This window comes from Idiotropiscis lumnitzeri, chromosome 13, assembly GCF_059441095.1.
Source record: "Idiotropiscis lumnitzeri isolate Australia: NSW breed Sydney's pygmy pipehorse chromosome 13, RoL_Ilum_1.0, whole genome shotgun sequence".
Classification (NCBI taxonomy): Eukaryota; Metazoa; Chordata; class Actinopteri; order Syngnathiformes; family Syngnathidae; genus Idiotropiscis; species Idiotropiscis lumnitzeri.
The window spans coordinates 11,221,761-11,244,083 of NC_142403.1; the positions used below are offsets into that span (position 1 = coordinate 11,221,761).

Genomic DNA, 22,323 nt, shown 5'->3' on the forward strand with positions numbered 1-22,323 from the left:
TCACCATGAACTTTGATGACACACGGCAGATCTTAAGAGGGAAGGTGATAATTGTGTGTCTGGGAGGTGAGTCTCTTTCCAGACACACAGCAGACTTTTTGGCAGACAGACTTGAGTACATCACAAAATAAGTATAATTTTCTGTTCTATGGTTCTCATCACGCTTTTTCAGATATCTTGCGTCACAAAAAAAGCCAATCTGCCCTTGCGAGCCCTTTAAGGGTGGGCAAAGTCCCCCTCCATTCCGCAGAGACAAAAAATCCATAAATTTTCTAAGCAGCTGAGGAAATCGGAGTACCCGGAGAAAAGGCGGACCTGCTAAGCAGTTCTCCAGCACAGAGAAAAAATAACAAATTCAAATGTATTTATGTTTATTTTTGTATTCACTTATTCATCAGTGTTAATTTATTTTAAATAAATAAAAATATTAATAAATTCATTTCACATAGACACTGTATGTAGCGTCATTTTGCTCCACGTGTCACTGCCCAAAAAAAGCGCGTCCAGCTCTCGAAAACGACGTACACAGTGGCACGAGCAAGAAAGCTCCGTACTTTAAAAGCATGACTTATTCAAAATGGAATCCTGCCAACAACGAAATATTACTGGTTGGATTTGTTTGGAATGTACAATCATTTAAAACACATGCAAGGAAATCAACTGATTTGAAAGGTCATGCAAAGGTCACGTCAGTGCTGGTGGATGCAACCAGCCTTAGCTTGCATTTTTTTTTTTAAACTTTTGTTGGAATTAACCAGCCAAGAAATTCAAATAAGAACGTCATCGAGCCACGTTATGCGTGACCAAAAAAAAACAAAAAAACAAGCATTTGAGCAGGGGTGTGTAGACTTTGTATCCCGTTTATCTTGGTAGTCAAGTCGGGCCAAGCTGTTGATTTATGAATTAATTGATAAAGATGTGTATCCGAATATTTCAGAGGAAGCTCATAACGTCTTTGCTCTTTTTCACAGAGCTCGCTGATCCAGCGTTCTTTCTGCATAACCCAAATTGCTCAACCTCCTCTAATGTCACTCAACAAGTTCAATATGGCCGACATCTAATCTTGAACTCTGCCAAAGGTAATAACAAGACTCATTTGGCAACAACGCAACTCACGAGATCATCCTAGGATTGTACTGTAAAACAAAACACTTTGTAGTATGGAGAAAAAACGTAGATCGCGTTTGTGACCTGTCCTAGAGTTGTTCTGAAGCAACACATCAAGTGAGCCTTGTTTCATTATTTAAAAAAAACAAATAAAAATTGTGTCGGATTTTTGCCCTTGATAAGACGTAATTCAGTTCCTTGAGTTGAGTACCATTCGCAATCTCACCCGGATTCTATTTTTTAAGAATCTCAATGCGCTGTTTCGGCTCTGCTTCAATCGTCTTTATTGTTCAATAGTGCAGCGTAATCATTTCAGTTGCATGTTCTCGTAGTGAGCAATCACTCAAGTGCCAAATAAAAGGTGATGAAGACGACAACATGACAAATGATCCAATACAAGGCAGTCTTATAGTTTCACAACCGTAGGACTTCAGTCAGAAAAAGGACGGGAAAACCTTTCTACTCATCATCAAAAGCAAAATAATCCGATGCTGGTGGATTATTATACACAGTACACTTTCCTAATATGTCAAATATTAAATTAATATTACATGAATATTACAGAAAACTTGCTATATGAAATATTGAGGGGAAAAAAAAACGTGAAAATAACCAACATGTCTAAGAGCATTTATGTCAAGAAGAATAACAAAATAAAAGATTATTGAAAACATTTTATATATTATATTGTATTTTATTTGAAGGCACTTCCTTGGCAAAACGTTCCTCCATCATGATGAGACCTGGTGGGGCGAAAAAAAAAAAATCAATCAATTGAAGCACTTTAGAAGAGGCAAAAGTGTTAGCCCATTTTATTATTGGTCTCTCTGATGATGTCGCCTGAGCAGAAACGGTCATTTTTCGTTCATCTCATTCCCAAATGATGAGTCAAGCACACATCACTTGAAAGAGGTCGTTAAGTGTGAGATACGTTTGACAGAAGAATGCGCAGGGCACCTCATTACGTGAATCACTTGAACATGTGACAACCGTGTCAATTTTCTCATCACTGTTCCAACAATTATCACGGAAGAGAAATGTTACAATAAAAAAAACAACAAAAAAAAAAAAAAACACGTAAAAAGAAGTACTATGTAGATGAAGTGTATTGCAGCAATCACTCACCTAATTGCTTCCTCTGAGAGCACTTAATTGAGTCACGACGCATTCAAACCAGTTGGCAGTGAATGTGAATCTAAGCTGCTGTCATCACACATGGCTTAAAAAAAAAAAAAAAAGAACCCACCACATTTTTCTTGTTCCCGAACTTTTGCCTCTAGCGTAAAATGTAAAATGTTGACATGATATGCCATTTGATTTTTTAGCTTAGCATTGGAGTTCAATGAAAAATGTTTAACGATTTAAACTACGTTTATGCCCATTACCTCTGCTCATGGGTGAAGCCAAATTTGGATGAGTCACTGCCGCAAAGCTGGACAAACACAGATTATATATGACACCAGTTTAGAATATTCCATTTGTTAGAAATCGGTAAGTATCATGATTGAGTAAGCAATTGTGATGTGAGCTTCATAACTGCGTGAGCAAATAATCCAACCATTTCAGACAAATATCTATCAAAGTACTATTCCAAGAAATTCATCATCTACAGTCGATAACAGAATGGAAGATTGCGAGAATTTGAAGTCATCTCTGCACGTAAACTGTAAGGCCCACAACCAACATTGAATGCAAATACAAACAATGCCAAGCCACCTTCTGCAAGTTTGACAACAACAATGCTTTGTAGTAAAAGAGTACAAGTACTAAACTGGCCTGCCAGCAGTCCAGACCTGTCCCCAATGGAAACGTGTTTCGCATAATGAAGCGATTGTTTATTTACATTGTCTGTAATGTATTTTGCATTAAACTGAGAGATGGTCTCATATTTTGTTATTATTTGACTGTGCAGTCACACCTCATCAACTCAACGCCTGAGTGTATCCGCATATTTTCAATGAAAACAACAACAAGTACCATAAAAGTTGAGCAACAAAGCAATCAGGTTCCAATTACGATGTTAACTTCAATCAATGAGAACCGTTTGATGTTGATAATTCAGACACGGTAACAAACATGATCCAAATATTATTGTGATAGATGACTAGGAGTTTAATGCCGCTGAGCTGCAATTAGGAAAGCGCATGCTTATTTTCTCCTTGATAATTCCAGGAATGGAGAAACATTCATTGTGTCAAAGCTTGTGAATGCGCCTTCGTCCGAGGCCACAATAATACATGTTGTACTATGGACGTGCTTAAAAATAAATAGTTTGGAGCCAAGAGGATGTTTACAAAGTCTTTAAATAGGTAATAGGGGACAATGTATGACAATTGTGCTTTCAGAATTTAATCATGTTAAGGTACAGGCGCTCTTCTGTGCAACAAAGTTATTGACAAAGATTTTATGTTTTACAATTTCGTGGAAGGAACTAGACTGCTGTCGAAGAAAATAATCACAAGGTAAAACATTTTCCTTCATGTCTTTAAATATGATTGCTTTTTTTCTATTACGGGTTCTGTAATTATTTCTTGAGTAGGGTGTTAGCATTAGCTTCTATTAGGTAAGCGCTAGACTATAAATTTGGATTACATTTCTGCTACATTACTTGCCTTGTAAAAGTAGCAAATTAATTCTGATATTTTTCAATGAAGTTCTATCAATTGCAGAAAACACCCCGCCTACTGCCCGAAGACGGCTGGGATAGACTGCAGCACGCCCGCTAAACTTGCAAGCAGAAGCGGCCCAGATCATGGCGAGTTGCATAATTTATAACGCTAACATGCAGGTGTGTGAGATGAGCAGTCGCCCATTGTGTGGTGGATATCACATTTGAAAACCTCATGTTGAAATAATTATTCAAACGTTAAAAGTCAGCACGTGTTCACATGGGAAGGCAACAGAATGTTTTGTGTAGCCTAAATTTCCGAAAATTACTATCCAAATTCTTACAAATATGGAAATGCCAACAGTAGCACGTGATGATTCTCCTAATTGACATTATTACTGACATACATCACTATTCTTATTTTTTAACTTACATTAGAGCTCTATGATTGTATGCAGAGTGGACTCATCGCTAATCGTGTCAGCAATCTGGCACATCTTTTATAATCTGAAAAAAATAAAAGAGACAAAAAGTCATCAATAAAGAGGACATCACAGTTTATTTTTAAAAGCAGCTCTCTGAGCGCCGCAAATTTTGTTGGAGGTGTGTGTCATACACGTCCACATTACCGGGGGTAGAGAACAGATCTTTAAAATGTGCTTAGCACGAGCCGATCTTGTGCGCCGAAGGGCAGCCGCTTCCATTGGATGACAAACAAGTCGGCAGTGTTACCTGCCACAACGGCGCAAACGCGCCTTTCATCTACTACCTTTGCGCTTTGCTTAAGACGAGCGCTGGGCACGGAAATAGAGACCTTTTGTTGAATTCAAGTGAAAGTATGACACTTGGAGTACAAATTTGCCTTCATTTCAATAATCAAGAATAATTTGTTCATGAAAAGCAGCACGAGGGTTTCATTTAATGAGACTTTAATTTGACCTCCATCTTGCATCGTGCATCTATAAATTGCTATCAATTAGCGTTCCAACAACTTTGTCCTTGAGGCCTTCATAAAGAAAAACATTATTTTGATATGCCGTTGTCTGCCTGTGAGCAAACGAGCACATTGAAAAAAAGACGACATCTTTAAGTACTCTTTGCATATCAGTGGCATCGAACCGATTGTGGGATAAATCTGAGTGTCTCAAAATTAAAACATTTTCAGCAGCAATATAAAAAAATAATAGTAAGATTGTGCTAAAAGAGTTCAATATTTTCAACATAGTTGACACCATGATGCAGTACAGATCTTAATATCACTGTATCGAAAGCTGTACCTAATATAATCGTCGTTTGACAGCTTCGATTGATGCCGCGTTGCAGAAACGTTCAGTATAAGTTACTCGCGTGCTCACTTGGTCACATATTTTGGAGAATGGAATACATACATGCTGGTCTTGAGCAATCTCTTGTGTTGTGATAAAGTCTGTCAAAGTGTGTTCGGCATTCCGATGAGAACTTGACTGGTCCTGTTTGATAGAAAAAGGGTCATCAGCCAAATTGACTTCAAATAGTTCCTTTTTCACACAAAAATCAACGGCTCACGATCAAGCCGAGAGAGAAAATAATTAATTGTTCTACTAGATTTGGTGAATAGAAGAATGAAATTGTCATTTGCACACCAAATTTCATTTAAACTTACACACCACAAATAAAGTCTTGAGACAAGTAATCAGTTTAACCTCGTGTCACTGCTGACTTTAATCTCTCAGCTTCAAACCGTGGACCGTTTCTCTACATGGCTGCCTTGTAAGCCTCAAACACGCAGCAAGCGGCTCACGATTTTTGCCTTCAACATATTGCAAGTTGGCTGAGAACGTGCAATACAAAGTATTCCCGAAATGACAAACGAGCCACGTATGCGCTGCTTGATCCAATTGTTTTAAAGGCAGCAGGAAACGTCAATCACGGATGAAACTGAACTCTTTGCTCGAGTTTTCTTACCTGCGAAGTGCTGAATGAACTTGTGTTTCATGTTTAGATCTCGAGGAACAAGTTCTGGGAAAGAAAATGAGGATCTGTTAGTTCATTTTGAGTCATTTATAGATGAATGATATCATAACACAGACTAAGATAATGACCGCCCAAGGTGAGCGTGCAAGGCAACTTTGGCTCTATTTTCGGAGATCTGTGACGCAGCGCAAATGCTGCTGGATCCTGGTGCATGCATTTGCCAATTTGGCAGACCGACCTCCACTCCAACAGATGGGCATTATCATTCTACTTTTTTTTCATCCCACTGGACGCCACAGCGATGGGGAGGCACAAGAATTTTGAGGGTTAAGGGGCAGCCTCCAAAAGCCAACTTTACGGCGCAGATGTGCTTCCGCCATGTCCAGACTCGAGTGGACCGCATTTAAAGGGAATGAGATGAGCCGCTTTTATTGGCCATGATTAAAGTTGGCTGTGACCACTCCCACAGCGGCGCATCCCTCTCTCGTTCCTATCCACCGGCTAGCGCTCATCTGCGAAATGACCAACATCAGGTCCAACTTGCGACTACTCTGCGCAGAATTGTGCCGTGCGCTGCACAAGATTTACACTGGTCACAAAAATAATATTGATACACAAGATAATGCGATGTTTGATGTCCTTGGTCGACAAGAGTCAAATTCAGGACAAAAACCGCCCTTATGTTTGTCTGAAACGAGCCAGGCAATAATGTAATCAGTGCCATGTACGTGCACACAAGGCAGCATAGTTACAAGCTTAGTTTTTGGTTGTTGGGGTAATCAATGATTCAAAATACTTTTAAATACTAAAATGTAAATGGAAAATATATAAACTGGTTCACAGGGAAGTTATGTTGGCTCCCCGTGAATTCTGCCTAGCAACAAGTGGCCATTCAAACATGTGACGTGACCATGACAAAAGTCATCGAGAAACATTGATGCATGCAAGTGAGAATTTGTGAAGCTGGTACGGTGGACGGCTGGTTAGCGCATCTGCCTCATAGTGCAGAAGTCGCGGGTTCAAATCTGGCTTGTAGTCAGTCAACGATCCAGCAGCACTTGATTTTAAGATGATCACTGTCATTGCAATTAAAAATAGAGGACTGTCCACCTGAATTGCTTATGACGGTGACCAAAGTAGGCAAGAAAGGCCGATGGTGGCACCAAAACTCTTAAGTCGCCTGTTGGGTCTCGTTACGCTCCCATTTGGTGATGACGAAGCCACATTGGGGGATTCTTAAAGTGTTGAACGCTCACAACAATTTTTTTCGGAGTCATCCACAACGTTTCATGAGTCGCCCGTGACTCCTCGCTGACCCGGAGCGCGTCTGGATTTTGGCCAAGGGTCGCTCACTTTGAGCAGGGGCCAGCCACTTATCTTGCACGCTTTGAAATTTGAGGATTAATACAGCAAGGGAAAAATTAAGAATGCGGAATAATGCATGCACTACTTGATCTGAGACAGCTCCTAAAAGAAAATTGATGCAAAAATTTTTTTCAAAATTAGGCTGATGTTGAGTAGTTCAAATCTGTTGTGAAGTTCTATATATTACCGATATCCGTTGTGTCAAGATAGGGCCAATTCTTCTGAAGCTTTTGTTGTTTTCTGACTTTCGGATTATGTGTTTACAAATTTCCTTGAATAATAAATATTGTTCGCTAGCTAACTACAATGACCTGTATAAGCAGGTCTCTCGCACAGTGCATGCTAACAGGCTAAAGAGCTTACTGTATGGGGAATTTAATGCTCATCTGAATAAATCTGTTCAAGGAGGCATGTGGCCTTACATACGTGACCCCCAGACTCAGGAACAAAATGTACAGGGGTGTGGATTACACATAGGACCACCACCGTCAAATACTTTTTGAATGTCAGTAAGCTTGGTCTAGACTTCTTAGAATGCTCAAAACATTTCAGAATCAGAAAACCCTTTATTAACATTGTACTCAGTGTGCAATGAGATTAGAGAGTTCCCCTCTCCAGTGCAATAAAACAATAATTTAATTAAAAATATAAATTGAGACATAAGTGTGTCAACGTGCACGGGATCAGGACAAGGCCGCAGCTCAATGACTGACTCTGTGGTCGCGTCATCTGACTTAATGTATGTGAGATCCAGGTGAAGAGAGTGACAGATCTGTCAACTGATCATCACCTGGTGGTGTGTTGGCTCCAAGGCTGGGGGAAGATGCCGGTCTGACCTGGCAGACCTTAACGTCTCGTAAGGATCTGTTGGGAATGTCTGCCAGAGTCCCCTGACAGAAGGAGTTTCGACTTCGATCACCAGCAGAACTCAACCCACGTCTTGGGGGAGGCGGGGGACATTGAGCCTGAGTGGAACATATTCCGCGCCGCCATTGTTGAGGCGGCCCTGCCAGAGCTGTGGCCGTAAGGTGATTGGTAAGCTATGGTGGCGACAAACCCCAAACTTGTTGGCGGACAGCAACAGTGAGGGATTCTGTCAAGCAGGACTTCCTATCAGCCCTTTTCGGACTGTGGAATCTGGAGGCAGCTGATGGGTACCAACTGGCCAAGCGGAATGCAGCTTTGGCAGGCTCAGAGGCAAAAACCTGAGCGTGGGAGAAGTACAGTGAAGACACGGAGAAAGACTTCCGGATAGCTTCAAAGAAATTTTCATCCACCATCCAGCATCTCAGGAGGAGGAAGCAGTGCTCTATCGACAATGAGGATCTGCTGACCTTGATTTTGAATGGTGTCGTGTCAGCCCTGAGCTTTGGCTCCAGGTCACGGCACCATACTTCCATGCATGGTAGGTTGATTGAACACCCTAAATTGCCCCAAGGTATGAGTGTGAGCGCGGATGGTTGTTTGTCTATGTGTGCCTGGCGATTGGCTGGCAACCAGTTCAGGGTGTACCCCGCCTACTGCCCGACAGCTGGGAGAGGCTCCAGCAGATCCGCGACACTCGTAAGGAGAAGTGGCTTGGATGATGGATGGATGGGTGATGTTGTCTAAAGCCACATTCTACAACAAAGACTTTGTCGATCCTTCCAGTTGATTACTCCCCATCAAGGCAACACACTTCATGTAATCAGTCAGATTACGGTAATATTTCTCCTGGCTCTCTCATTTGTGTTCAAAACATCTTTCATTGCGTGACCACTGCACTTTTGTAGCGTCGCACGCATCATTTGCTAATATGCTTTATTTTGTATCCTCAAAAGATAAATTCCATCCAACCACTGGTCTGAGAAAGGTGCTTTTGCAATTGCACAAGCAGATCTGAGACTGAACCGTATGTCTGAGCAACACCTCTCCAACACGAGCAGACTCGCTGGCATGCTGGGGAAAATCTTAACAGCAGAAAAGTGTGTTATTTCCATTTAATTAAGTCCTACTGCACATACTTTACCAATGAGGATTTATCATAGATTCTCAGGCGATATTCATTCAGATTTGATTTATGGTTCATAACATGAGAGCAAAGACAAACTGCTCAAAGGTCCACATATGAAAGTTAGGACATTTATTCAATCGCCTGCTATTTTGCTGTTCAAAATTGGATATACTCCACTTCAACGCCGTGCCAGCCAGACTTGTGAACACGATCAGCCTAGCACTTTACATTCCGGTGTTTGAAGATAACATTGGGTTAGCTTAGCAATTAGCATGCCATTTTCCATTTTCTCTCTGTTAATTCCACCTCGTAATCCGCTGATGAGAACGATAATTTCCCATCCTATTTGCCAACATGGAGGCAATGATTACTGATTTAGGAGTGAAATCGAGTGAATGATTTACCAAAAAGAGGACAAGTGACGATAGATACGATAGTAGAGTATTGGCAGGATAAAACTTTTTTTTTAGTGACATGGAGCAGCAGATTTCCCAGCTCTAATTTACAGGTAAAAATGATGTGGATGAGGAATTGATCATTGATTAATCGTGTTTTGAAAGCGCCGTCGACTCAACTACTTTGAGGTCAAATTATTTTCACAGCTGCTTAAAATAGGAGTAATATTTGTTTATTGACTTCATTGGACCCACCGGGCGACTAATTGAAGCATAACCTCGATAGTCAAGGCCACTTTTGAAGAATTTGTCATTGTCAAACATTATCTCCCACTACAGCTACCCAACTTCTTCTTTTGGTGATTCAGCATTTGCACTTTTGTGGCAAGAGTTTGGAGTAGAGCCTTTGACAAGGCAAGATCCAAATTTGATGAGTTTGGGGTGGAAGAACTGCATAAAACTTTCCCTTTGATTGAAACCGGACCACAACTGGACTAATACACTTCGGAAAAAAATGTTCAAGTGCCTTCTTTAGGGTATCTTTAAGATTAGATTCCAAGGTAACGAACACTTTGCACATCTCCCAGAAATACCGCACAGTTGGTTTTGAGTTTTGAATCTCAGCTCAGCTTGCATGGTTGCCAACATGTATGTTAGCTTCATTAAAGACTCTTAATTGTCTTCAGGTGTGAATGTGATAGTGAATATTTGTCTGAATATGTGCCCGGTGATTGGCTGGCCCAACGGGTGGGATAAAATCCAGCTAATCCGCGACCAGAAATCAGGTTAAGTGGTATTGAAAATCCATGGACGAAAAATGTACCGGTAAATTTCAAAGCTGTAAAAGGTTATAAAAGCATTAGTTTGGAAGGTGTCGTTTTTTGTGATTCAATGGACACTCATCATCATTATTTTTTTTTAATGGAAACTCTATTTTTTTGTTTCTTTTTTAAATGAAAACTCATTTTATTCATCATAACATTAGTTAACAGACATTTTTTTTTTTTTTGCCGTCACTGTTGAACATTATCCAATTGGAATGTAGCGCCAGTCACCATTCATGCTTTAGGATACCTCAATGAATCAATGAATGAGTCATTCACGTTTGGCACAGTCAGGCTTCTCCTTGGTGAATTGATGCTTTCTGTCTGTGCTCTCTCCATCCATCACTAAAGCACAGCCGGAATGAGGCTGAAATTTTCCACTCACGACAAGTGGAAATTTGGGATTATCGCAAACAAAAACATCTGTTTGCCTTCAATTGCAGCAAATCCATTCCTAAATCATTTAAATTGATAATCATGATAATATGGCGTTCTCTAGGCTAATAAAAATACAATAGTGTTGTGTATATGCTAAAGAGATGATCTCATCATTCATTACACAAGTGTCCAATCCAGCCAAACTAAGTCAGGCATTTAAAACCCAAGTTGGACAGTTGCAACACCAACAATGACAGCTGTCTCCCACGCTAAAATGACGGATTATGCTTTGCTCATCACATGCTAAAAATAAATCTCATCAGCTTACCTATGAGCTTGGGAACATACAAAGGCTTTTCACGGGAGGACAACTTGAGGTCTTGAAGGGATGTGAAGAGTCCCCCAATGCAGCGCCTGGAAATGTGTCTGTCCCATTGCTGGCCGTCTCTGATCACCTGTAAGATTAATTCCAACAGGTTTGCTCTCTCCTTCTGCGTGACCTCCTTGTTGTCCGCACACTGGCCGGAGGTGATGAGCAGAAGGAGCAAAGTCACGAGTATGTTCCACTTTTTCTCCACCTGCATGACTGGGGTGCATGCAAGCAAACCAACAAAAACAAGTCTTCATTATATTGAATGGAAAAAGCAAACGGACCCGTTTGCAGCATCAATACAAAATGATGAACTAAAATGTGTTTTGGTACAGAAACTTTCTTAGTGTAGGCTGTTGTAAAGTGAAACAAGTGTCAGTGCACACTTACTAGTGTCGAGTGGGCACCGCTGCACGCTTCTTCAATTGTTTCAAGTCTTGGTCGTGGTCGCAGCGAGCTCTTCTTGCTCAACACCGCCTTTGAAGCAATATTCTCCCGTGTCTATTTATACGTGGAGCAGCCGGCTTCAGCTTCTTGGGGGTAATGCAATCGATTTCGTGTGGGTGGCAAAGCAAGGTTGACATCTTTGCTGCCGTTTCATCTCGCGGCGTTTGTTCGCTCACTTTGGCGCGCTGAGCTCCTCCTTTACGCACATCACAACTTCCAAAACTCACGCACAACATTTTTGCATGGACATCTTAAAACAACATTCCACGATTATTTGAACCGGAGAGAATAAGGCACGCGGAGCCAGTATCCTACCCAAATAAGTTGTTGTTCAAAGGACGAAAGTTGGTTGCGTTTACGTTCCCTCCCGAGAGCAGTACGCGTGACACTTCACTGACCTGTCGGCGTGTCGGATGTTTGTGCACCTTTTCTTCTGAACGCCTTTCGAGACTTTTCCTGACGGCATGCGAGCTGCGTGTTTCCGATTGATCGTTTTCAATACATGCATGGCAACCACTGCAATAAGTTTGTGATGTGTTTATGCTCCACTCTTGTATTGCCCCATTGAATTAAAAATACAAACACGGTGGAAATGAGCTAATAACGTCGACTTGGTTCATATTTTGAAGGTGAACTCGTATCGATGCTAAGTTGCTGACCCACCTGTTGACTAACAACGTTACAATAGCGCGACGCAATTTAGTTTTTATGTCGACGTAAGAAGGAATTTACGAGCTGCTGAATATCTTAGCAACGATCTTCTATTTCAAGAATTATGAAACGGATTTATCAAAAAACAAACAAACAAACAAACAACAACATACCTTTCATAAATGCTCTGGGGAGTCAGAGCAAAATGTACAATATAGCCTATTACAGTTCCAAATGATCCATTCGGTGGTTCAACAATTTTGTTGCTGGTAAAAATAAAACAACACAATTACTTAAAAGTACAACGCTGGAACATTGAAACAAATGAATTAAAATAACTTGCTGTAATAATAAGTCACGCAGATAAATCGTTAAAAGAATAAGATAGTTATCCTTTACAAACAAATTATCTCCTATAGATAAGAATCATTATATTCATTTGAATTGAATTCAAAACAGCACATACACAAGAATCACATTTGCCACAGTACTCAGAAGCTGTTCAAAATTAGAGAGTTGTTGTTGGTTTGAGGAGTGGAGGAGGTTTTTTTTGGGGGGGGGGGGTAATCAAATTAATCAAAGACAAGAACAAACTTGAAGCAAAGATGTGTTTATGTTACAGCCGTTCATTTGTGGAATACTTGTGTAACAGAGTTGAAAAGTTGCACAACCACATGTTAAAAAAAGAAATAACCACTAAAATATAACAGGTATAAAGATGCACATGTGTAAAGAGGTGCATGTTTTTATTTTGACACATCAATATACACGAATAACCTACTAGAGTAGAAAATATGATGTGAGTAAAAAAAAAAACAAGGACTATTGATACGTTTTCTATTTCTTCCTGAACATGTAAATCTTTTCCTTTAATTTTTTAAAAATGTTTATATCTCTGTTGTGGGTTTATGTTTGTCCAATCAATCAATCAATCAATCAATCAATCAATCAATCAAATAAAAAGAGTACATATTTCGAAAGATCCAAGAATTAAACATGACAATAATCCTCCCTGATCAATTATCACTTTCACTGCGATTCGTCATTCTTTAATTTTCTTTTCAGAGTTCAGAATAGTTTGATTTGCTAATATTGCTATATCGTTGTTTGTAGGCACGGTTTATTAACTACCATTTTACAATGTAATTAATTACGATGAATTGTCACGACGTTCATTTTTTTAATCCTTTTTGTTCGAGGTCCCACTCCAGTTCAGTAGATGGCAGTGTGACGCCCTAAGCTAGTTGCAAAAACCATCAGATGAAGTTTGACGTTGTTTGCCGTTTCCATGGCAACTTCATCTCCAGGTCGGTCTTCTTAATATTGACGCTATAAAGCGACGTCATTACGAATAGCGTCTTGCATGAACCGCGGTTGATATTGCTAATAGGCATGTTCACCTTTCACTTTGATGAGTGAATTTCCTTTACACGGATGATCGTACTTACTTGGAACTTTTATTAAGCAGTATTTACTTTGCGAGAAATTGGCGATCGAAATCGCGTTCGGTGTTGATTAAACACAACAGAGACGTGAAAATGCAATAAAACACGTCATGGGTTGCTTACGATGTAAAACATGAGCTCAACGTGGCTACGTCAAAGTTTGACAAAGGGGAGGGTCGACCAAATTATTTTTTTTCTACAATTTAACATCCCTGCTGATCTATAGGCTAAAAACAGGGCGAAAGAAATGAATCCCATATAACATTTATTATGGAGCGGACGTTTGATTCACTACAATATGAAGTGCAAAAAAATAGAGGTGAGCTTGCTTCATGAAAGATATCTGTTATTTTTTGCATAAATGCGTTTTGTTCGTCTGGTTAAGGTGGCCAGCTCTGTTTTTAAGAAATTGTCTGTAAGTGAGTTGGCTTGGGAGTCAACGAGTTAATAAGCAGTCGGCTTTGGCACTGAATCATTGAAATTGTTTTCCATTGACTCAAAATGCTCTTCAGGGTCAAACTCAAGTCCAGGCCCATGGCCACAAGTGGCTCGCTAAAGCAAATCATGTGGCTACGTCGGTTTCTCTTCGACCAAAATTCTTATTTTTTAAAATTCAATTTAAAATGAAAAAAAAATAGTTGAACAAAGTAATTAATTTGACTTCTGATTTCAACATTAATTATCCACTAATCTCTTGCGTAATTTGTAATAATAGGATGCCACAGATCTACATTCATAAATACAATGTATCCTGCACTAAAAATGAGTTTGACACAGCTGCCTACTGCCGAGATGAAAATGTGGCCTGTGTTAATGTAGAATCATAATAGGCTATATCATCACATCTATTGTTATACATTATTCATATCTAAAAAAAAAGAGTGTAAATCAAGTTGTCTCTCTGGGGAACAATTAAATGTTGTTGTCTTCCTCTAATCACAGTTTTTAATTGCTTTTTTTTAACAGCTCCCACCCACAGGAGACTTGACTAAGAGTTATCCCACTTCTGTTTCAGTACAGAAATGTCGCAAAGGTAAAGTTCTCGGCAGCCACAGTAGTTGTTGGGCAGACATATGAGTCATTTCTGGTCACTATTGTCAGAGAAACTAAGTTCCATCTGAAAAACATGTTTAGCCTTTAAAGATCAACCTCATGTTCAACATAAAACACGCAGCAGTGTTCATTAAAATGAGAGACAGGTTTGCATTATTATTTGAAGGCACTGTAAGCAGTTTGAACATTAACGCAACGCTTGCATATCTTGTGTGTGTCTCCTCAACAGCTTGAAACCAACAATTTTTCAACATGTAAAGCATAACACATTTGCAGAAATGACCCTGACTCAAAACATGTTAATCCATCCATCCTTTACCTGAAGTGCTTCTTCTTAAGAGTGTCGTAGGTGTGATGGAGCCTATCCCAGCCATCCTCGGGCAGTAGACGGGGCACCTGAACTAGTTGCCAGCCAATCGCAGGGCACAATAAAGACATACAACCGCATATTCATTTTTGTGGACAGATCATGTTAATGATTTTCTTACAACAAATGGGAAACAGATAAATATCAAAACACTTTTTTTCCAGAAAAATGTCAGCGTTTACATTTTCTAATGCCGACTTATACAACAGTCCTTGAAAGTCTCAATTTCCCATTAACGGTCAATTGTTCATAAAACAGTCGCCGCTGCTCATGTGGTCCTTGGAAAGGATTAACACACAAGTAAATGGGGGGGCAGCTCCGAGCAATATAAAAAATAAATCAACTTAGTTTTGGATCAACTCAATATTTTTTTTAATGTAACAAGACAAATGGGTGAAATCAACAAAATGCATCAACATATAGTTTTGACTGGTGGCCCTTTGACTCTCTTATCCTTCATTAGATCCAAGCAGCACAAACCGTTAATAAGTCTGATATGGTGTAAAACAAATTCCTACCTTTCTAGCATGTCTTTCTTCTTCTTCTTCTGAAATCATGACATTATTTATACCTGCAAAGAGTCATATTTTTCTTTTTACTCCTCACATGACCTCACTCTGAATCCAACTAATAAATAAATCCATGAATAAATAAGTAAAATGTAAAATTCAAAACGCAAACATTGTGACATTCAAGCCACTGCCTTTGCATTGGAAGTGTTTTCCTCAACAAGGGCCGACTTTCCCTCGCAGGACATACAACGAGCTGTGGGCAGAGGCTCAGGTGGAATTGAGCCGTCTGTTAGTGGAGGAGCTTCCTGCGCAGCCCATTCAGCCAGAAAAGGACCGAGTGGTGTTCTTCCAGAGACTGGCCATGCTGTACGTGCGCTACTTGCAGATCTTCAGACAACTCGAGAAGGTCTACGACCAGGTGGTGCACCCACAGAAGAGACGGCTTCTTTTGCATACCCTCGAAAGTGTGATGGGTCGAATCTTAGAGCTGAAGAATGAAATGGTGGAAAAAGAATTCTCCGAGTACCACTACGTGGATGACGTCCTACACGACCTGAAGCTCACGCCTGTTAGTTTGATTTCCGACAGCTAGATTGCATGAAAATCCATTTGAGCGACCGATGAACTTTTCTCTCACCAGGCCGACCTTGAGATTCCCATCCCTCACTATTTTTTGAGTGAACGCAACAAAGACAGCCGAGAGCGAACGGCAATGCTCTCAAATATCCTTCACATGGTGGAGACGACTGGAACGCAAAAGGTCAGTCAGACATCCTACATGGGGGAATGGCAAGGACTGATACCAGGTATCTGAATCGGGTCGATGCCGGCCTTATTTTTGGGTATCGAGTGTTCTTGGAGGGTGCTGATACCAGCCACCGATACTAGAGACACAAAAAAAAAATCTGACAGAGAAAGTCGTCTTACTGCGACAGTTTGTCACCACCTGTATCAGAAGGACTTTGTTCCCATTTTTTATATATATCAAAAGTACTAAAGGTATTTGTACTCGGTCTTGTGAGCAGAACGTATCAGACTCAGTTGAAAAGTAGATTACAAGAATACCAAACGATTCATCCAATCGGAGTAAGCTTATCTTGCATGACTTTTATGTTAGCGTGTGATGAAGAGCATGAGTCAAGACGAAGCCATCCGAATAATTCAAGTGGCAGAGAGGGCACGCCAAGGACGCGTGAGGGCAGCCTTGAATGAAGCCAGCAGAAGATTGAGCAAGATCCCCATGGCCGAGGCGCTGGAGCCCGTCGACTTGGACCGAGCTGCAGTCCGCATCCAAAAGGTTCTCTCTGGGAAAAAAAAAAACGGTTGTAGTTGGCTCCACCCACTTTGTGCTGAAAGATCATGTTGATTCAAATTTGCAGGTTTGGAGGGGCTATGTCGAGAGGAAAAACGCAAAGGCTGCTCGCATTGAAGATATGAATTTCCTGGGAATGGTAAGCAAAATGCGACCATGATGCAAATAATGCGCTTAAAAGTCAGAAGCTCCGCAAGCTCTGCCTTTATTATTCTGTGGAGTCACCGATACAACTCGTTTGTATTGTCTTTTGTTTTGTACACTTTTCTGTGTCAGATCCCGCACCCAAAATATCAGACTCCATGCGAGGCCATAATCAAGGCCCAGGCCAACGAAAGGGCCATACGAGACAAGCAGATGGAACATGAGGATGACTACCAAAAGTCTGTGACGGAAATCGCAAGCCAACTGCTGGAGGTGGAGGGTCAAGACATCGCCAACAACATGAAAGAACAAATCAGGCAGTGGTTTCTTGAATGTCGGTCAGTTGGACGCAAAGGTTTCGTTACCCTTTGCTTCTTAAAGACTTGTTGAAGGTGCTTGTTCTCTTTTGTCTTCCAGTAACCTCACAGGAGCATTCCCAGACTTTCCAGATGACGATGAGGGAGGCTCGGCCATTCTTTTTGCTGAAAAGGATTACCATCAGGTAATTTCAGTCAAAGGAAGAATTTGCAGGCACGATATTTATGGACTTTTTTGTAGTTACTGGAAGAAATGGCGGAAAATGAAGATGATGGCAAAAATAAAAAAGGGAAGGAGGAGAAAAAAGACGCCAAAAAGTCCAAGGGAAAGGACGGGGTAATGACTGCATTCATTCATAATAGCCTCTCAAATAGATGAAAGTGGAGCCATTAACTTGGCACAAAATGAATAAATAAATCCATCATCATTCACTATGAATGGATTCCGAACCACAGGAAGAAGAGGAGGGCTTGGTGATGTTACCGTCTGCTTTTTTGGCAGACTTGGAAATGTGCAACAAAACCTTTGTTGGTAACTCGACTTTAGCTGCTTTTTAGTCACTTTGCTTTATATGAGAAAGTTCAAAATTCAAACATGTGAATGTCCTCACAGATTTCTGGGAAACCCGCACCGAGTCTCGAAATTTCAACCAGCGGCACGAGGTGGAGCTGATCAAGGAGGAGAAGAGGGTGGATATTGAGTCGGAGATTCGAGTCAAGGTGAAGATTTACAAATGCAAAACTTGCGCTACAAAAAAATACGATGAGTACAGCTGCTCACTTTCACAATGACTGGAGGAGGTTGCCAACAACCACACGCTTGTGCCTTCTTCAGGTGGATGAACAGATGAGAGTGGAACTGGCAGACTGGCGGCTTGCCGTTGAAAAAACACCAGCCAAAGTTTATGCAAAGGTAAACATCACGTTTACGCCTGCGTCATCTCATGTCATACTTGGCCTCTCTGTGTGGATGCCCGCCAACGGTGTCACTACATTTGCAGAAAAAAGCAGGCAAGGGCGACAAGAAGAAGAAAAAGGGGGAGAAAGATTTGACGGCCGATAGGTGAGACGTACTTTCAATTATTTTGGAGATAAAGGTCAAGTCGTGGAACACACAGTGGATATAAAATGGCTGTGCAGCTTTTTGCGAGATAAAAAATTGGTCAATTTAATCAATTTAAAACATTTTCCAACATTGTGACCTATAACCTGTCAATTCATTAAAAAAAAAAAAATCAAGAGAAGTAAAATAAAATAAAAATCTAGGTCACATTAAACATGAATTTAAAAAAAAAAATAATCAAGATTAATCTTGTTTTCATTTTTATATCACACAACCCTGGTATTTGAACAGGGGTGTGTAGACTTTTTCTATCCACTGTGATGAATTCATTCTTCATGCCTTGCAGGACTCTTGAGTCTCTATGTCAGGAGATGGTAGAGCAGGGTTTGTTGAAGCAGGCAAATACTGTGAGGATGCACGAGTACTTAGGTAAGACAGTGTTTGATCCAAATTTGTACCAAATTTAATAAATCAATATTTATCACGCAACATACGTAGTATTGTTGATGGTTAAAATCAAGCGATGTGAGGGCAATGTGCAACAATCTTGTCCATTTATTTTGCTACGTGTGAAGGGCAAAATATTAGAAATTAGGATATGTTGCTGCAACTTTTTGTTCTTGGAGTGGCTCTGCACGTGTACATAATGTCCATGAGTGTATTTTTTTTTCTCATTAAACAGCAATGTGCTGCCCTCTTCTGGTGATCGCGATTTCTGCTGTTTTTAAGTCATGGCCATGCCGCACACTTTTCTGCAGGAGATTTTTACTCTTGAGTTGCCTAGCAGATTTCCTTTTGTCCCAAAGGTGACTTCAACTATCTTGGGACCACGTTGAGACAGAATGACATTGAACCCATGCCTTCGTTGTCAGATGTGCGGCAACTCCTGTCTCTCCACGGAATTCTACCTTTAGGTATATGATCGACACGTCCAATCGAAGCAAATAGTTTCCTCCACTGATGAGTTGCGTGCGCTTTCCAGGCTCTCATGTGGTCCATGTGAAGGCCCCCCTTACAAAGGCCATCCTCCTCGCCGGGCCAGCAGGGGTTGGTAAGAACATGTTGGTCCACGCAATCTGCCAGGAGACTGGCGCCACCCTGTTTGACCTTTCACCTCTCAACATTGCTGGAAAGTATCCAGGAAAGAGTGGCCTCACTATGATGCTTCATTTGGTCTTCAAGGTAACACAAACAACCTCCAGATGCTTCAAGATTGTTTTTCTATCAAGACTCACCTCGATCTATGTATCAGCGGGACATAGATATCACAGTCATCCGCAAAGCAATGGAAGGAAATTCCATGTTTTTGTAGGAGGGAACTTGGGGGCAGTATAACGTAAACAGCAAGGGCCCCAAAACAGAACCTTGTGGTTTAGATACATGTACTGTCGATGAAAATGTAGAAGATGAAAACTTGTGGTAGGAAATTCTTTATTTGAAGTACAGTACCATATTGATTGTGACACCAGTCCTGGAACTTATCTGACACAGCCAAACATTATTTTTAAAGATCTTTACTGTATGTTGCGGTCTTTTTGTGATCATTTCCACACAGGTCGCAAGACTCATGCAGCCTTCGGTGATATGGATCAATGGCGCAGAAAAAATGTTCTACAAGAAGGTTCCCAAGGAAGAAAGAGCGGTATGTTTGATGAATAGGAAAGCGGTTAAGTGCATTTCAAACTAACAAATGCTCTACGCCCCAGTTAGAACCCAAACGCTTGAAAAAAGATTTGCCCAAATCACTCAAGCTGATCAAAGAGGAGGACCGCGTTCTCATAATCGGAACAAGTAGAGATCCTACTAGTGCAGATATCAAGTCGCTGTGTAAGTTGTACACAAAAGTCATCCTCATCCCGAGGCCCGACTATGGCTCCAGATATGGTGAGAAATGACACTTCTGCATGCTAAAATTGAGCAAGTGCACAGATGTTCGTTTCCAACGCTTGTCTTAATTGAAATGATTTCAGTTTTGTGGAAGCAAATGATCGAAAAACATGGAGGCAAGATAACTTCAGCGTTGGACCTCAGCTCCTTGTCCAAAATTTCAGATGGCTACACTCCAGGTCACATGATCCAGGCAATCCAGCAAGTTATCACCAAGAGACGAAAACTTCTGCAGGAAAAGAGGCCTTTGACTGCCATCGAGTTTGTGGCGCCGTTAGCAAAGTTCAGCCCCGTGTTTCAGGATGAGGAAGAGGCCTTAAAAGTACTGCCAGTGGTTTTATTGAATGCAAGAATTATTTGGAACAATATAAGGCAACTTTTTCCATTTCCATTTTTTTTGTTGTGTTTGTGTCCAGAAATGGTATGCAAAGACTCCGTTGGGAAAGAAGCGCAGTAAAGCTGCTGCTGAAAGAGAAGAGGCACTGCAGGCACAAGCTAAAGCGAAAGGTCCCGCAAAGAAAGGAAAGAAATAATGTGCATCGGAAAAAAAAAAAAATTGAACATGTGGAACTGTGAATCGAATAGAAAATGGATGATGCACCCATCCATCATCCCAACTGCTTGCCAGCCAATGCAGAGCACACGTCGACAGAAAAAGCAGTTACACTCACAATTGATGCATGCATTATTTGAAATTAAATAAACTAGAATGTTTAACCACAACAGCGATAATATGTTTGCTGTCAGAAAACTAAGTGGAGTTTACATCTTTTTGCCACAAGAGGGCGACAAAACGCTAGCAACTGCAGTCTGATGAAAGTCTCAAAGACATTATTTGATCATTCGTCAAAAGCGAGCATCTGAAGTAGAAATGATACTCGTTCGTACCACTAATGAAGTTGAGATCAATTAAGTTAAATAAAAAAGAATGATAGCAGCCCTAGAACGAACAATTTCATGTTTAGAGAAGTTAAATGAATGGTTCGGCTTTTAACTAGTTGTCAGCTTGCAGTCTGTGCTGTAATTAGACGTGCAGGACTGTCGACAAGGCTTAAGTCAAGGACATCTAATGTTATTCTGCTGCATGACGCAGCTGCCTGGCTATGGCACACAGGAAAGTTTTATTTCACCCACCTTAAGGAAATGAGTTTGAGTTTGAGCTTGACGAGGTTAACAAATTAAAATGCAAATCACTAAAATATTTTTGTGTCTACAAGTTTGGTTTTGAAGGAAATGCAACACTTGGGGATGTGAATGCTCGACTTGCTGCGTTACACGCTTTGGGACGTCAACTTTCTCCACCATATTTACACGGGGAAGAAATGTAACGTATCATTTCTCACTTAACAAAACAAATGTTTGCGATAAATGCTCAAGTGGAACTTTGGCAAGCGAGAGCGGTTTGTAGGCCACCATTCCACCCTCGCTGACGACAAGTTGTTTTTTTGTGCCGCAGCAGGACTGTGTGGAGATTACCGTGTCGATAGAGTTTCACTGGATTAAGGAGTGCTCAGTACCACATGGAGCTGTCTATCAAGCCGAGCAAACACAATGCAAGGCTGTTCTGTGTTGGTGTTCTGTCTGCTTAATGAGCAAACGTGCATTTAAATCTTTTTTTTTTTTTAATTGGATGTCTCTTGAGGTGTTATTTCTTATCTTTAACTTGGACATCACACCATTTAGAGGTAGTCTATTGACTGGACCCAATGCAGAATGACAAGCATTTTTTTTTTCGTGAATGATGGCCCAGTGAAATGTGAGCTCATTTTTGCTTCATCTCATCATGACGTTTCAACTGTGATGGTGGAGGAGGTTCCCTCATGCCTTTTGAGCTGTCAAACATAAACATTTAGGACTGACAGATTGATCCATCATAAAAAAAGCACAATTAGAGTGCAATTATTTGCACATTGTTTTTGACCTGTTGTCTTTTGAACGTTGCCACTGCTACAATGGGCCTCTGCTGAAGGACGGCCATCAAAACTGCCAAACAAATCACGTGACTGACTTGATGTTGATGGAACAGGTCAACACTTTGATTTGAATGTTGACAAAATATGGTCAGCAGAGAAAGTAATACACTCAATCCACGTTCTGTCCTAGTAGTTCACATCACTTCTGCTCTTTTGTGT

The 22,323-nt window shown here is 40.7% G+C and overlaps 2 protein-coding genes across 5 annotated transcripts; one reads left to right on the forward strand and one right to left on the reverse strand.

Moving 5' to 3' along the window:
• Window positions 1–1,394: 1,394 nt before the first annotated feature.
• Window positions 1,395–11,877, reverse strand: alkal1 (ALK and LTK ligand 1). Of its 4 annotated transcripts, none has more exons than XR_015846328.1 (7): window positions 11,384–11,877; window positions 10,952–11,209; window positions 5,660–5,713; window positions 5,104–5,184; window positions 4,149–4,222; window positions 2,233–2,539; window positions 1,395–1,850 (listed from the first exon to the last, which is right to left on the reverse strand). XR_015846328.1 is itself a non-coding variant. In XM_088313340.1 (7 exons), the coding sequence occupies exons 3-6, from the start codon at window positions 11,205–11,207 to the stop codon at window positions 4,158–4,160; spliced, it is 456 nt and encodes a 151-aa protein (XP_088169466.1). In that variant the 5' UTR covers window positions 11,208–11,209; window positions 11,384–11,662; window positions 11,756–11,877; the 3' UTR covers window positions 1,395–1,850; window positions 4,149–4,157. The 4 variants fall into 4 exon arrangements, 2 of the variants coding, with proteins under 2 accessions (XP_088169466.1, XP_088169465.1); XM_088313340.1 differs by lacking the exon at window positions 2,233–2,539 and having other exon boundaries at window positions 11,384–11,662; window positions 11,756–11,877; XR_015846329.1 differs by lacking the exon at window positions 1,395–1,850 and having other exon boundaries at window positions 1,869–2,326; window positions 2,493–2,539.
• A 1,545-nt stretch (window positions 11,878–13,422) lies between these two features.
• LOC148324339 (dynein regulatory complex subunit 11) lies at window positions 13,423–20,823 on the forward strand. Its single transcript, XM_088313349.1, has 20 exons — window positions 13,423–13,855; window positions 14,503–14,569; window positions 15,709–16,036; window positions 16,109–16,228; window positions 16,586–16,765; window positions 16,848–16,919; window positions 17,057–17,262; window positions 17,342–17,426; window positions 17,483–17,578; window positions 17,698–17,773; window positions 17,855–17,961; window positions 18,077–18,154; window positions 18,243–18,304; window positions 18,651–18,733; window positions 19,111–19,218; window positions 19,287–19,486; window positions 19,860–19,946; window positions 20,011–20,188; window positions 20,275–20,513; window positions 20,608–20,823. Exons 2-20 carry the CDS (start codon window positions 14,559–14,561, stop codon window positions 20,722–20,724), a joined length of 2,433 nt encoding a protein of 810 aa, XP_088169475.1. The 5' UTR covers window positions 13,423–13,855; window positions 14,503–14,558; the 3' UTR covers window positions 20,725–20,823.
• The last annotated feature ends 1,500 nt before the right edge of the window (window positions 20,824–22,323 follow it).

Bases quoted from the DNA above. Each gene is read 5' to 3' on its own strand.
- alkal1 (XM_088313340.1), bottom strand. From the start codon at position 11,207: ATGCAGGTGGAGAAAAAGTGGAACATACTCGTGACTTTGCTCCTTCTG. The intron at 5,185-5,659 runs GTAAGAAAACTC...TCTATCAAACAG, and splicing joins GTTCATTCAGCACTTCGCAG to GACCAGTCAAGTTCTCATCG. The intron at 4,223-5,103 runs GTATGTATTCCA...TATTTTTTTCAG, and splicing joins AGATTGCTCAAGACCAGCAT to ATTATAAAAGATGTGCCAGA.
- LOC148324339 (XM_088313349.1), top strand. The intron at 17,579-17,697 runs GTAATGACTGCA...TCCGAACCACAG, and splicing joins AGTCCAAGGGAAAGGACGGG to GAAGAAGAGGAGGGCTTGGT. The intron at 17,774-17,854 runs GTAACTCGACTT...ATGTCCTCACAG, and splicing joins GTGCAACAAAACCTTTGTTG to ATTTCTGGGAAACCCGCACC.